General features: G+C 38.3%; 2 protein-coding genes across 6 annotated transcripts in view; both read left to right on the top strand.

Moving 5' to 3' along the window:
* The window catches only part of SLC12A4 (solute carrier family 12 member 4), a 1,264,335-nt gene that overhangs the window by 620,963 nt on the left and 630,288 nt on the right, over positions 1 to 13,084 (top strand). The gene's annotated exons all lie outside the window — the stretch shown is intronic.
* The window catches only part of CENPT (centromere protein T), a 119,199-nt gene that overhangs the window by 41,351 nt on the left and 64,764 nt on the right, over positions 1 to 13,084 (top strand). For all 4 annotated transcript variants that reach the window (XM_075188826.1, XM_075188824.1, XM_075188825.1 and 1 more), the window contains 4 exons: positions 374 to 491; positions 581 to 725; positions 3,936 to 4,026; positions 12,934 to 13,067. In XM_075188826.1, coding sequence (XP_075044927.1) covers positions 374 to 491; positions 581 to 725; positions 3,936 to 4,026; positions 12,934 to 13,067 — 488 coding nt within the window. The remainder of the gene's footprint in view (positions 1 to 373; positions 492 to 580; positions 726 to 3,935; positions 4,027 to 12,933; positions 13,068 to 13,084) is intronic.

Genomic DNA, 13,084 nt, shown 5'->3' with positions numbered 1-13,084 from the left:
TACAGATTTGATGTGATGTGATGCTACAGATTTGAATAATGTAATGAACAATATAAATTTTGGTTCATATAAGATAGAGCTTGTATATATAGTTGCAATACTTTGTTAGTTCACAATCTGTATGCATTGCCCTGGGGAAAAACTATAAAAAAATGCAATTACACCCAGTGGCCCACATAATTGTTCACATTTTATTGTGCATGAAGAAATTACTTTGCACTTGTAGTTCCCAATTATGTAATCTGATGCATGTACCCATCTTCTACTATTGTATTACTTAAAATGTACAAACAACATTCATTCACTTTAATAGAGCTGTAATTATGTAATAATTTTAAAGGTGACTACATAATATATATATTTTTTTCCTTAGTGCTTTGGAATCTGAGAGACTATCTACAACTGCTTATCAAAATATGAATGCATCATCTCCATCGGCGAAGTTGCGCAGTAAAATGAAGGATAGAGTGAGGCGTTCTCTTGGGAAATCGGTATACGATGAAGATTCACTATATTTTTTTTGATATCTGTTAATTATTTTTAAACTAATACATTAATAAAGACATATCTTATGTTTCAGTCACTTGAAGTTTCAACCCTTACGAGAAAAGTTCCAATTAATCCAAAAATGAAGCAAGAATCTGCAAAGATGGAACCTCATTCAATTCTGAAAGATTTGGATAAGATCACACCACGGACCTTGCTAAAAAAAATCATACAAAATGGTACGTTTTTTGTACATTCCTGCATTTCAAAGGCTATTATAATTGTCATCAATGCAAATTACATCAGTGTAAATGAGTTTAAATATTATTATTATTGCCATTTATTTATATAGTGCCACTAATTCTGTACAGAGAACTCGCTCACGTCAGTCCCTGCCCCATTGGGGCTTACAGTCTAAATTCCCTAAGACACAGACAGACTAGGGTCAATTTTTTTAGCAGCCAATTAACCTACCAGTATGTTTTTTGGAGTGTGGGAGAAAACCCACGCAAACACGGGGAAGACATACAAACTCCTCACAGATAAGGCCATGATCGGGAATTGAACTCATGACCCCAGTGCTGTAAGGCAGGAGTGCTAACCACTTAGCCATCGTGCTGCCAACAAATAATATATTTCCTTTCCGTAGATAAGATCAATGTAACCTTTAATAATAACCTTGAAAATGAGCAGTAGAGCTGTTTTTTCTAAATCACCATGGGTTTCCTTTTGCTGCCATTATAGAAGAGAACATGCTTGTCACAGTTCAGTTTGCAGATTTTTTTTTTTGCTTTCACTTGAAACCTTAAATGGTATCTATCTTCTGCCACTATATGAAATTAATATATTTTAAAGGCTGTGTATCGCTGAGCTGAATAATATTCATGAAGAAACCGGAGTCCAGATTGCTAGCTTTCACTCTTATGCAGAAGGTTACAATTTTAGGAGGGTGGTACTTCTCTAATTAAGAGTCCAAATATCAATAGATTTCAACATTTTGCAATTAACTTCAAATGCAGGGTTGTAATGAAAATGTTAGTTTTGTAATTTCATACACGTGGAAATTTAGGCATTCCTTTTTTTTTAATAAACAATATTAGGTTTTATATAAGGAAATGCAAGATAACAGAACTAATCAAGGAACCAGGCATATATAACGAAATAGGCATTCCTTTTTAGAAGGATAGAGTTATGGGAAATTATATTTGCATAGCATCCCTTCTGATCCAATAATTTGCTAATTGGATTTTTAGAGTATGATAGATTTGTGCTAAGACAGAATGACTATTATTACTAGCATACTATCACATAGGTATAGCTAAAAGATGTCGCTAATTCTGTTGTTTCAGTGAGGCTGTCTGTACAGTGTATCATATGCTGACCATAAAATCCTCTACTGCCCTAACTCTTTTCATTGTTTCAATGAGAGTATCATTTGGACAGCCTAAGTAGCTATTCAGAATTGTCAAAACATATTGTAGTGTGACTTTGTTGTCTATGAAGTTGTTTCTATTTCACATAGTCTACCTCTGTCCAGTGTCCATTGCTGATAACCTACTACCAGCAGCACTGCCAACCTAGGCTCAGCACAACACCACATATCTCTTGATCTCTCTGGTGTTCTAAGTGAACTACTTCAAGCAAACAGGCTAGATGGATGGACTTCATGTAAAAACTAATTTGTATTTGGCCACACCTGTTAATTATTGATTTTGAGGTTTTTCAATTAGACCCGTTGCCAGAAGTTTATAAAATCAAGCACCTAGCCATGCAGTCTCCCATTTGCAAACCTTTGTGATACAAAATGGGTCGTTCTGAAAAGCTCAGTGACTTCAAGCGTCGTAATGTGATAGGATGCCACCTTTGCAATAAGATGGTTTGTGAAATTTCAATCCTGCTGGTTATTCCATGGTCAACTGTAAGTGAAATTATTAGAAAATGGAAGTGTTTAGGAGCAGCAGCAACTTGGCCACGAAGCTGAAGACCACGTAAAATCACAGAGCGGGGTCAACGACTGCTAAGGCGCATGGTGCGTAAATTCAATGCTCCGATTCCATAGCTACAGAGTTCCGAACTTCCACTGGCATTGATGTAAGCACAAAAATATGCAGCGGGAGCTTAATGGAATGGGTTTCCATGGGTGAATAGCTGGGCGCAAACCTCACATTACAAAGACCAATGCTAAGCGTCGGATGGAGTGGTGTAAAGCACACAGACACTAGACTGGAGCAGTGGAAACGTGTTATTGTTTCAGTGAGGCTGTTTGTACAGTCCACCATATGCTAACCAGAAAATCCTCTACTGCACTAACTTTTATTGTTTCATTGTATCATATGGAGTGATGAATAACTCTTCTCTGTTTGGCAGTCAGATAGGCGAGCCTATGTTTAGCGGATGCCAGAAGAACATTACTTGCCTTTACTGCATTATGCCAACTGTGAAGTTTGGTGGAGGAGGGATAATGGTATGGGACAGTTTTTTTCAGGGTTTGTGCTGGGCCCTTATCTTCAGTGAAGGGCAATCTTAATGCTTCAGCATGTCAAGTCATTTTGGACAATGCTATGCCCAATTTTGTGGCAACCGTTTTGGGAAGGCCCTTTTCTACTCCAACATGACTGTGCCCCAGTGCACAAAGCAAGTACTAGAAATAGTTTGAGTTTGGTGTAGAAGTACTTTACTGACCTGCACAGAGCCCTGACCTCAACCCCATCGAACACATTTGAGATGAACTGATATGGAGATTGCGAGCCAGGCCTTCTCTTCCAACATCCGTGCCTGACCTCATAAATGCTCTACAGCATGAATGGGTACAAATTCCCACAGAAACACTCGCAACACTTTGTAGAAAGCCTTCCAAGAACAGTGGAAGCTGCTATCGCTGCAAAAGGGGACCACCTCCATCTTAAAGTATATGTATATGAATACAATGTCATTATAGTCCCTGTTGATGAAATGGTCAAGCATCTGAATACTTTTGTCCATATAGTGTATATTTTATAAATGGTATGTTTTGACATAAGGCATGTGGTACACTGACCTTGAACAAACCTGCCACAGAAACCTGGTGTTTTAGCTGCACCCTTTGTCTGCACATAGTATGGAGTGTCTGCGCCAGCTTCCTGTGGCTGATACTTGTGAAAGTACCGGTGTGCTAATACCCATAGGATGTCGTACGACCGCTAAAAGGTGCTGTGTTCACTACTTTGATACCTTTCTTGGTGGATTAGAGTGCTATACTTTTGAATTTGGAGTAGTACATATTGAACCAGGGAAATTTTGCTGCCTTGTAATTCCACATCTGATTCAAAATACTAAAAATAAAATAAAGGTTTAACCTATATAGTTCAGTAGAAAACTTTAAAGTGTCATAGCAATTGTGATTTTATGTTGCTTGGCAGTATTAAGTTTTACAGTTTTTTTTTGTTTTTTTTCTGGTGGGGGTGGATAAGAGGATGAAGTTTCAATCCTGGTTTCTCAGAGAGTTAAAACTGCTGTCGATGATGATAAACAAGAAACAACTCCTAATGCGAGTTTAAATAGGTAAGTCATTTTACATTTTAACTGCTTTTGCAGGCATTGTAATTATATTGAACACATGATGGTTGCTGTCACACACATACTTGTATGTAGTGGTAGTAAGAGCCAAATAAACACTACTTTTTTTTTTTTTGCTTCAATAGTTGTGCAAGATCGAAAGTTAAGTTTAGTGGGACAAATATTAAGTATATAATGAATGATGCTCTGTATGTATGTGTGCCATTTATTGTAAGAGATATAATCAGTAATTGTATATTTAAAAAACAAAATCTACATTTTACACAAAAATTCCACATCAAATGATCAATAAATGTAAATAATTCATTGCATAGATATCAATAACCATGGTGACCAGGGGTGAATTGTTTTGGGGGCACACTATACCAGTATTAGCCCTGGCACTGCTCTCATTTCACAGTTTATTAATCTCTGAGCGGTGCTAGAGCTGTGTTACAGAGCCAGTTTAAACTTCCCGCCCCTCAGTGACGTCAGTTAATTTATTCACTGCACTGAGCTGGGGGTCGGGAAATTTTAAAAGTGCTCTGAGGTTTTGTGCAGTGATAAAAAAAAAAAAAAAAAAAGGGTGAGGTCCCCCCCTCTATTCAGTCTTAACCCTAGTGCTGCCTGACCACTGCTGGATCCGTGAAAATCGGTGAAAAATTTTGCGTGGGGTCCCCCCTATTTTCACGGAACCAGCACTAGGCAAACCAACCAGGGTAGGAGGCACTATAGCAGGGGGACACGCGGCAGGACCCCAGGGAGTGAGGTCAGCCGAAAATAAATTAGTGGGCCTCTTCCCCTCCCCACATCGCAGCAAAGTGCCAGAGATGACCAGCGATTTTGAAGATCAGGGTAAAAATCACAGCTTGATACATTTGATGAGTTTGGGACTAAAATCGCGGGTTAACACCCGTGATTTGCCGCGATTTTAACACGCTGGCAAAATCGGACCTTGATACATTTACCTAGGGGGTAAATGTATCAAGCTGTGAGTTTCCGGCGTGTTTGAAAGGTGGAGATGTTGCCTAGAGCAACCAATCAGATTCTAGCTATGATTTTGTAGAATGTTCTAAATAAATAACAGCTAGACTCTGATAGGTTGCTATAGACAATGTCTCCACTTTTCAAACCTGCCAGAAACTCACTCGTAGCTTGATACATTTAAGCCCAGGAATGTTTGTGAAAATAATAGTATCAAAATACATCACTCTGTATTGTGCAGGAGTCAGAGGATGGCTCCATGTAATGTGCAGGAGTCAGAGGATGGCTCCATGTAATGTGCAGGGGTCAGAGGATGGCTCCATGTAATGTGCAGGGGTCAGAGGATGGCTCCATGTAATGTGCAGGGGTCAGAGGATGGCTCCATGTAATGTGCAGGGGTCAGAGGATGGCTCCATGTAATGTGCAGGGGTCAGAGGATGGCTCCATGTAATGCGCAGGGGTCAGAGGATGGCTCTATGTATTGCGCAGGGGTCAGAGGATGGCTCTATGTATTGCGCAGGGGTAAGAGGATGGCTCTATGTGTTGCGCAGGGGTCAGAGGATGGCTCTATGTGTTGCGCAGGGGTCAGAGGATGGCTCTATGTGTTGCGCAGGGGTCAGAGGATGGCTCTATGTGTTGCGCAGGGGTCAGAGGATGGCTCTATGTGTTGCGCAGGGGTCAGAGGATGGCTCTATGTGTTGCGCAGGGGTCAGAGGATGGCTCTATGTTGTATATGGATAAGTGAACGCGCTACCTATTGTGCAGCGGTCAGATGATAATTCTCTTTATTATGGGATTCTCATGTGTAGGGGTCACTAGAATATTTTTTGTGTGGTGCAGGTTTCACTAAAAGGCTCTTTTGTACAGAGATCGGAGAAGGCTCTTTGAATTGTGAAGTTGTCACTGGTGGAGCAGAGGTTTTAATGTGAGAGAATAGCTGGTGAGCTGGTTGGCATGTGAGGGAAAAGCTGGTAGACATGGGGTAACGTGAGCGAAAAGCTGTTGGTTATGAGGTGGCATGTGATAGAATAGCTGGTGTGCAGGGCTGATATTAGAAGCATAAGCTTCAGGGAGTGGCATGTAAGAGAAAATCTAGTTGATTGGTGATGGCATATAAAATAAAGTAGCTGGTCAGCAAGGGCCCATATGTGTGAAAGGCTGATGAGCAGGAGATGGCATGTGAGAAAAGTGGGTGTCATGTGAGAGAACCTGGTTGGCAGTGGGAGGGGTATGTAATAATTTAGGGGGCAGGGTGGCATGTGCTGGAGAATTGGTGGGCAGAGGGTGGGTGATTTCACATTTAGATACATAGAATTTGAAAATTATAAATATTTTCACTTTACAAAAAGCTACAAAATTCCATAGACAAAAAAACCTTACGGTTTAACATGTCCGATTAAGGTACCTTACACACCATCTAAAATTTAAGAACACTTTTGAAACACTTCCACTCAAACTCCAAAAAGCAATGAAATTACAACGATTAAGGCAGGAAACTTAATGGACGCGTTACTTGCGCAATACAGACGTGGTTTGACATCACATCCTGTGGTTCGCTGCAGATTCAGCACTATCATGGAGCGAGATTGCTGTCACTCACAAAATGGTGGAGCTGCTAATTCACAGATTTGTGAATGTATTCTCTTATGAAATGGTAATCATGGACGTTATAAAGTACTCCTACTAGTACAATTACACCATGGACAGGTGTTACAGAAACTAATTAAATTGGCTGAGCACACTGTTTTGGTTTGTTTTTTTACATATTTATCTCTAAATTATTATTACAAATTGATCTACTGTTTGAGATAGCTAGTCAAGATTTGTGCTTAGTCTGTAAACCTGTCAGAACCCTCCAAACATTGTGCATATAATTCACTTAATTAAATGTAATTTATTTAAATTTATGTATGTTTGACCAAATCTCTGCTGTCTTTACCAGATTGTATTTATAATATCTTAACTAATTCTCAGCAAATTACGCTTGCATTACAACAATGTAGTCAAGGAGTTTGATTATTATCCTTGGCGAACAAGGATAAGAAAATTAACAGATCTTATTTGGGACAGGATGGACCGCCTATGCCACCCTGTCTGTTGTTGCTGGGAACCGGCTGGGCTTACTTTGCCACCGTTCCCTTTCGTTATTCACAAAGTGCCCTCTTGCCGCAGTAGGAGGGGCTTACAAAGGCTGCCACCACTGGACTCCTATACCGGCATCCAGAACCGGGGTTCTTCTGGGTCACTGATGCTGCTAGTGTACCTCATTGCTGATGTGCCTGGGCCGGTAACTCCGGACCTCTTACTATGGATCCGGGATGCTGTGAATGGATCTCCCCTGGCCTATCACATGGACCAGGGCTGCATGGGTAGCAGGCAGGACGTTGGTACTGGGAAAGCTTGGGTCCAAACCGCAGAGTCAGCCGGAGAACGGATTAGATTTTAGAGTCTAATCTGTAGATCACAGGACTACAACGATATTCAAGTTGGTTCCAAGCAGGTCTTTGAAGCAAGATGGTTTATTTGCTCACACACACTGGTGGAAGATACCAGTGTGATCAGGTCAGATGAAAAATCAGAAGAACGATTACATGCTCACAGAGCTCATCTTTTATACAGTTCAGAAAAAGTCTATTTTTAAATCTATTCACACAAACATTGATTTACATGCATTGCAAAACCACTATAATTTATACTTTAGCTATGAAATTCTTAAAAACCTTGCTGTGATTTCCTGCATTTTTTTCAACAACCGGAAATCGGCGACTTTGCAGGTAAAATTTAAAGCGGCGATAGCGAGTTGAAAAAAAATCTGACATACATTTACCCAGTGGCCTTTCATCAGACCGTTTGGAATTCATATTCACATAGAACAACAAAAGGACCAACAACAAGCTAGTTTCCCAAACCACAATACACCAAAGACTTGCTGATCACAGGCTCATTGTATCAGATATATGCATCAGAAATAGGCATATCCTATAGCAAGGTTAGACAAGAGACAAATTTCTTCCTTGGTCTCAGAAATAACGATTACCTATCCCACAATATAAACAATATAAAAAAAGAAGTGCAAATGCAATTACATAAATAAGTGCCCTGCGCTATTTGCTTTAAATACATTTTTACCAAACGTTATTTAATAGTGATCCAGTCACAGTATTGATTTTGAACAGAGTAATATGAGAACTTTTAATAGGAAAACAGGGACAATGAGTAATTATTCCTACAGTAGATACAATAAGAAAACTCTTGACTCTGTGCAGAGGACTCTTAAGATTTAAAGAGGAACAGAGATTGGATGAGGTCTGATAGAAATGGTGATTGAGAAACCTGTTTCATATAATTGGTTTGAGACCTTGAGAGATCGAAGTTTGGAATCGGGATCCCTCCCAATATGTCGTATAATGTAAAACAGAGATAAGTAAGCAAGTGGTACTCCAATGAAAGGTGCAAGACCCAAAATTCCCAAAAGTTTGAGACCGTTTTTTGTGGACATGCCAATATCCAGAGGTGGGTCCACACCATTATCGGGGTTGAAAAAGCAAGTCACCGAAAAGAAGAGGGAACATAGATTTAGATATAGAGGATGTCAAGGGGGGTGGAGGAAATGTTACAAGAAAGCAAAGGCTGGAATTAGGAAGAAGTTTATTTTTAACCTCTCAAATAGAACTTTAAGTCTGTGAGGTAGCACTCCTTAGTAAAGGGTTAAAAAATTTGTCCGCTAATAAACCAGAGTTATTCAAATTATTTGTGGACCTTAACAAGTTTGTTAAAGACTTCTGTGTAAAGAATTATTTAGCGCATAAAAATTTCAGACACAGATTTTGGTGACGCACCAATACTTTTGGATAAGAGTGGTGAGAAAGGTGTTTAATAGAATCCTTTTTATGTGAGAATAGGGTCAAGAGTCAAGTCAAGAGCTGCCAATCTTTGATATAAAACTAATGGAACAAAGAATAAGAACAAATAAACTAAAGACATAGTATTGAAAAAGAAATCAGACTTTTATCCAATGAAATATAAAAAAGCATTTATTGAATAATTTTATGAGACTACATTGGATGATTTTCGTAAAACTTTTGTTTTTGAGTGGATTAAAAAATGTTTGGATAATTTGAGCAGCCAAGAAAGAAAAGCAATGACTACTCTGAAAGATAATTATAAATTTTAAATCCAGCTGATAAGGGTGAGGGGTAAGTAGTTCCCAACAGACAAGATTTTACTGAAGCAATGAGACAACTTGAAAATCAGGAGTTTTATCATAAATAAAGTTTTAATCCCACTAGCTGGTATTTGGAGAAATATAAAGCTTTCTTGTTAAAAGGTGTGAGAGACGGGGCAATATCCAGGAAAGAGGAGTTTCCTTTTTTAGCTCATCCAGTTATACCCAGTTTTTATTATTTACCAAAGATCTGCAAACCTGTCACATCGCCCCCGGGCTACCCTATTATGCATAGGTTGTTTAAGATATATATATTATAATATATTTTTTATTATTTTCTTGTAGATTCCTCATTAGACATGTGTCGTATCCCTGCGCTACACAGTATTTGAATTTAATATCTTCAGTTCAATCGAAAGGTGATTGTCATTTTCTGACCTGTGACATACAATTCTTCTTCAATAATTTACCACATGAAGGAGGAATATGTTTTTCTTCAAGTGCATGGAACAGCCATGGGCATTATATTTGCCACAAGCTTTGCCAGTTTCTATTTCGGACTGTTTGACCAAACAATTGGGACTAGGTTTACCTTTTGGGGTAAGCCTAGTGCTTTGTCAGATACATTGACTATTTTGTGTTGCGTGGAAAGGGGACCTATTTTCATCTAATTCTTCTGTTGAGTACTTGAATAATACTTTTTTGTTTGAAATTCACAAGTACATTCAAAGCAAGACAGACATATCAATATCCCTGGATATTGCCCTGTCTATTGATGGGAGCCGAATGGTTACAGAGACCTATCAGTAATAGGTGGACAGCAACAACCTTTTAAACTATGGAAACTGCCACCTTAAATCCTGGAAAAACACTCAAATTCCAACATTTGAGGTCTTGTAGGCATTGTACAGAAGATGATACTTTTCAAATATAAGTTAGTGCATTGCTACTGTCATTTAGAGATCAAGGCTACCCTGAAGGTTTATTGAAAAAGGCGTTTGTGAAGGTTTTGGAGATGGATAGGAATTCACTTTTGCATAAAACAGAAAAAAATATGTGCTAAAAGAGCCTGCAGCCTAGTCAGTGAGGAGTCTGCCTTTTGGCATAAGAAGCTCTATGTTCCAACCCCATATGAGGGTATTTTTTTGCTGAGTTATGTTAATTTATTGATTTAAAAATGTTACCTTTTTATATTTTTTACTAATAAAGTGTTTTGATGTTATTTATAGATATCTTATGATTTTTACCACCTTCCAAACGAATAGTTGTTAAGGGTTGATTTTTTTTTTTATTGTTTGTTTGTTTTGTTTCTTTCTATGAAATATGTTTATTTGATTAAGAATATTACCTGAGCTTGATTAATGGTGAGTCCCTATTGGATAACTTGTGTCTTAAAAAAGGGTCCCTCAAAAATACTCCATATCTCTGATGAAACCGCTAGAGCACGGGCGAAGAAATGCGTAAGACGAGTTAGAGGCAGAGTACACATTTGTTTACAGATAGCAAAATGGACATGATCAAGAAACGAGAAAAGACTTCATATAAATGTCTTGGAAGTGAGGACAGTGTGGAAGGCAATTCAGCGGTTTCCTCTTCCAACTAAAAGGGAAATATATCAAAATATTCTTGGACAACAAGACTGTTGTGGCCTTCATAAAGTAGCAAGAATCATGTCACTCTGAATTTTACAGGCTTAACAGAACATAATAGCCAGTTACCTCCGTTGAAACAGGTTCATTCAGGAGCACGGCCTCTGCACCAGAAATGTTTTCTAGCTACAGATAAGAAACATCTGACTTCATCAAGTGAACATCATGGCAATAAGCAAAAATGCCAAGGTAGCCAGGTTCATTTTTCGACACAAAGATCCAGGGACAAGGAAACATAGTTGAAAAGTCCATGGAACTGCCAAGAGTATCTGTTTCCACTCAATGCTCACATTTTAATAAAGAGCAGGGAAAGCAGAAGTGATAGTGAGGCTTCTGAGTTGGCCATATCACCTGTGATTTCCTGTAGCCTGTTAAATGCACTGGGAGCAACCATGACTTCTGCCTCTTTGGCCAGATCTCCTGTACCAAGGCCCAGTTCTTCATCCAAGTCCAGAACAGCTAACTTTAATGGCATGGAGATTGAGCGGAAACTACTCAGGCATTAAGTGAGTCTCAGAGCAAGTGATCAGCATATTTTACAAGCAAGAAAGTAGAATGCTTCAGTAATCTATTACAGAATTGGGATAAAATGTATCACATGGTGTGACACTAAATTTAATTCAACTGAAGAAACTAATCCACAGATCCTTGACTTCATTCAGGATGGTTTCAGCAAAGGTCTTGCCTTGCCTACACTTAAAATACAAATTTCCACATTGAGTATCTTCCTAGATACTAGCTGCCTTATATACTATCTGGGGTGTTTTTACATAACCTGTCTACTTACACTGAAAATGGAAACTACCAATTGTAATGGCTGCCATGGAGTATTTAGAAGTAAAATAATTAGCGTTGACCATCAATAGCATTTTTTCAATTTGACATTTATTGAATTGTGTTATAAGAATAAAAAAAAATGTTTTCATCAAATTTATCTTTTTCTTTCATCTTTTGGGTAAAAAAGGGAGTGTCTTTCCTGGCTTAACACACATTTTGCACCAATAGACGCCAAGTCACAGTCCAGGTACAGTTTTTTCTGGCTGGCTTTTATGTATGGGAATCCAGGGTCTGAAATGTCCATACTTATAATAAAGATAGCTACTTGGTTCTACAGGTTTATTGTAATTACTAGAAATTGTTTTACCACCTTGCATTGTGATTGTAGCATCCAGGGAGCTGACTGTTTGTTTATCAAACTGATGTGTAAATTTAATATTGTAAGTGTTTGTATTAAGAAGATGATGGGATTTTAGTGAGTCAACATGACTGACTTCTGGATTCTATCCTTTTAATTCTCACAGTTATTTTGGATTTGATTACACTTTTTATTTAGAGACTTGGGATGGACACGGGTACCAAGCTTGCCCCTATCACTGCAAAGTTATGTATGAGAGAATTCAAGGACCACTACATCTGGGGTGTTTTCTTTTTCGTCAGTATATTTATTGAAGTAGCTAATCATTAAATAACTGGTATCCCGTTTATTACCACAGGGACTGAGTTCTCCTGATTGGAAATACAAACACAATGTAGAGTTTCTGTTGGGATTAGGATGTATGATGTCTATTAGAATTGCACACAGCCTTTGATAAGTTGGTTGAATGATGAGCTGTCTCCTGTTAGTAACATTTGCCTATGATTTGGATCATCCTCTTTGTGTTTTGGAGTGTGAGTGCTCCTATTTGGACTTACAAACAGTGCATATTTCTTAACGGATTGCTTAATGGAGTACCAGTGAGATATAGATAAATATATATATATATAGATATAGAGAGAGAGAGAGATTTTTTTTTTACCTTTAATGTGGTGTAGATTAAAATTGGTTCTTTGCAATTTTAAATATGGCAGACACCAGAATATCAGACTCCCTTGGACTCCATTTGTAGTTATTAATCACTAGTAATTTTCTTTAATGGTGCTGTCCATAATTGTTTTTAATGTACAACATGTGAACACACCTCAATGTGTCAGTCTTGCTAATGCCATTTGGTCATTTGTTACATTTAATATTGGATATTTCTTTTTTATAAAAATTCCATGATTGAATACAGTGGTGTATTTAAGTAATGACTTGAAAACAGATGCAAATGATAAAATGTTATTACTCTCTTGTAGTGTGGGCAATGTAAATCTGAGTCTGCCAGATTTTCAGGAAAAAGAACATATTGCAGTGTTTAGAAGGTCCCGGAAAAAAATGATTGACATTTCTGAATTTGAGAGAGAAGTGGATGAAAGGCTTCCTAACAAAGGTATGGTCCCCTTCCTT

This window comes from Mixophyes fleayi, chromosome 10 (assembly GCF_038048845.1).
Source record: "Mixophyes fleayi isolate aMixFle1 chromosome 10, aMixFle1.hap1, whole genome shotgun sequence".
Classification (NCBI taxonomy): domain Eukaryota; kingdom Metazoa; phylum Chordata; class Amphibia; order Anura; family Limnodynastidae; genus Mixophyes; species Mixophyes fleayi.
The sequence above is the reverse complement of the archived record's forward strand: the minus strand, read 5'-3'. Positions and strand labels throughout refer to the sequence as shown.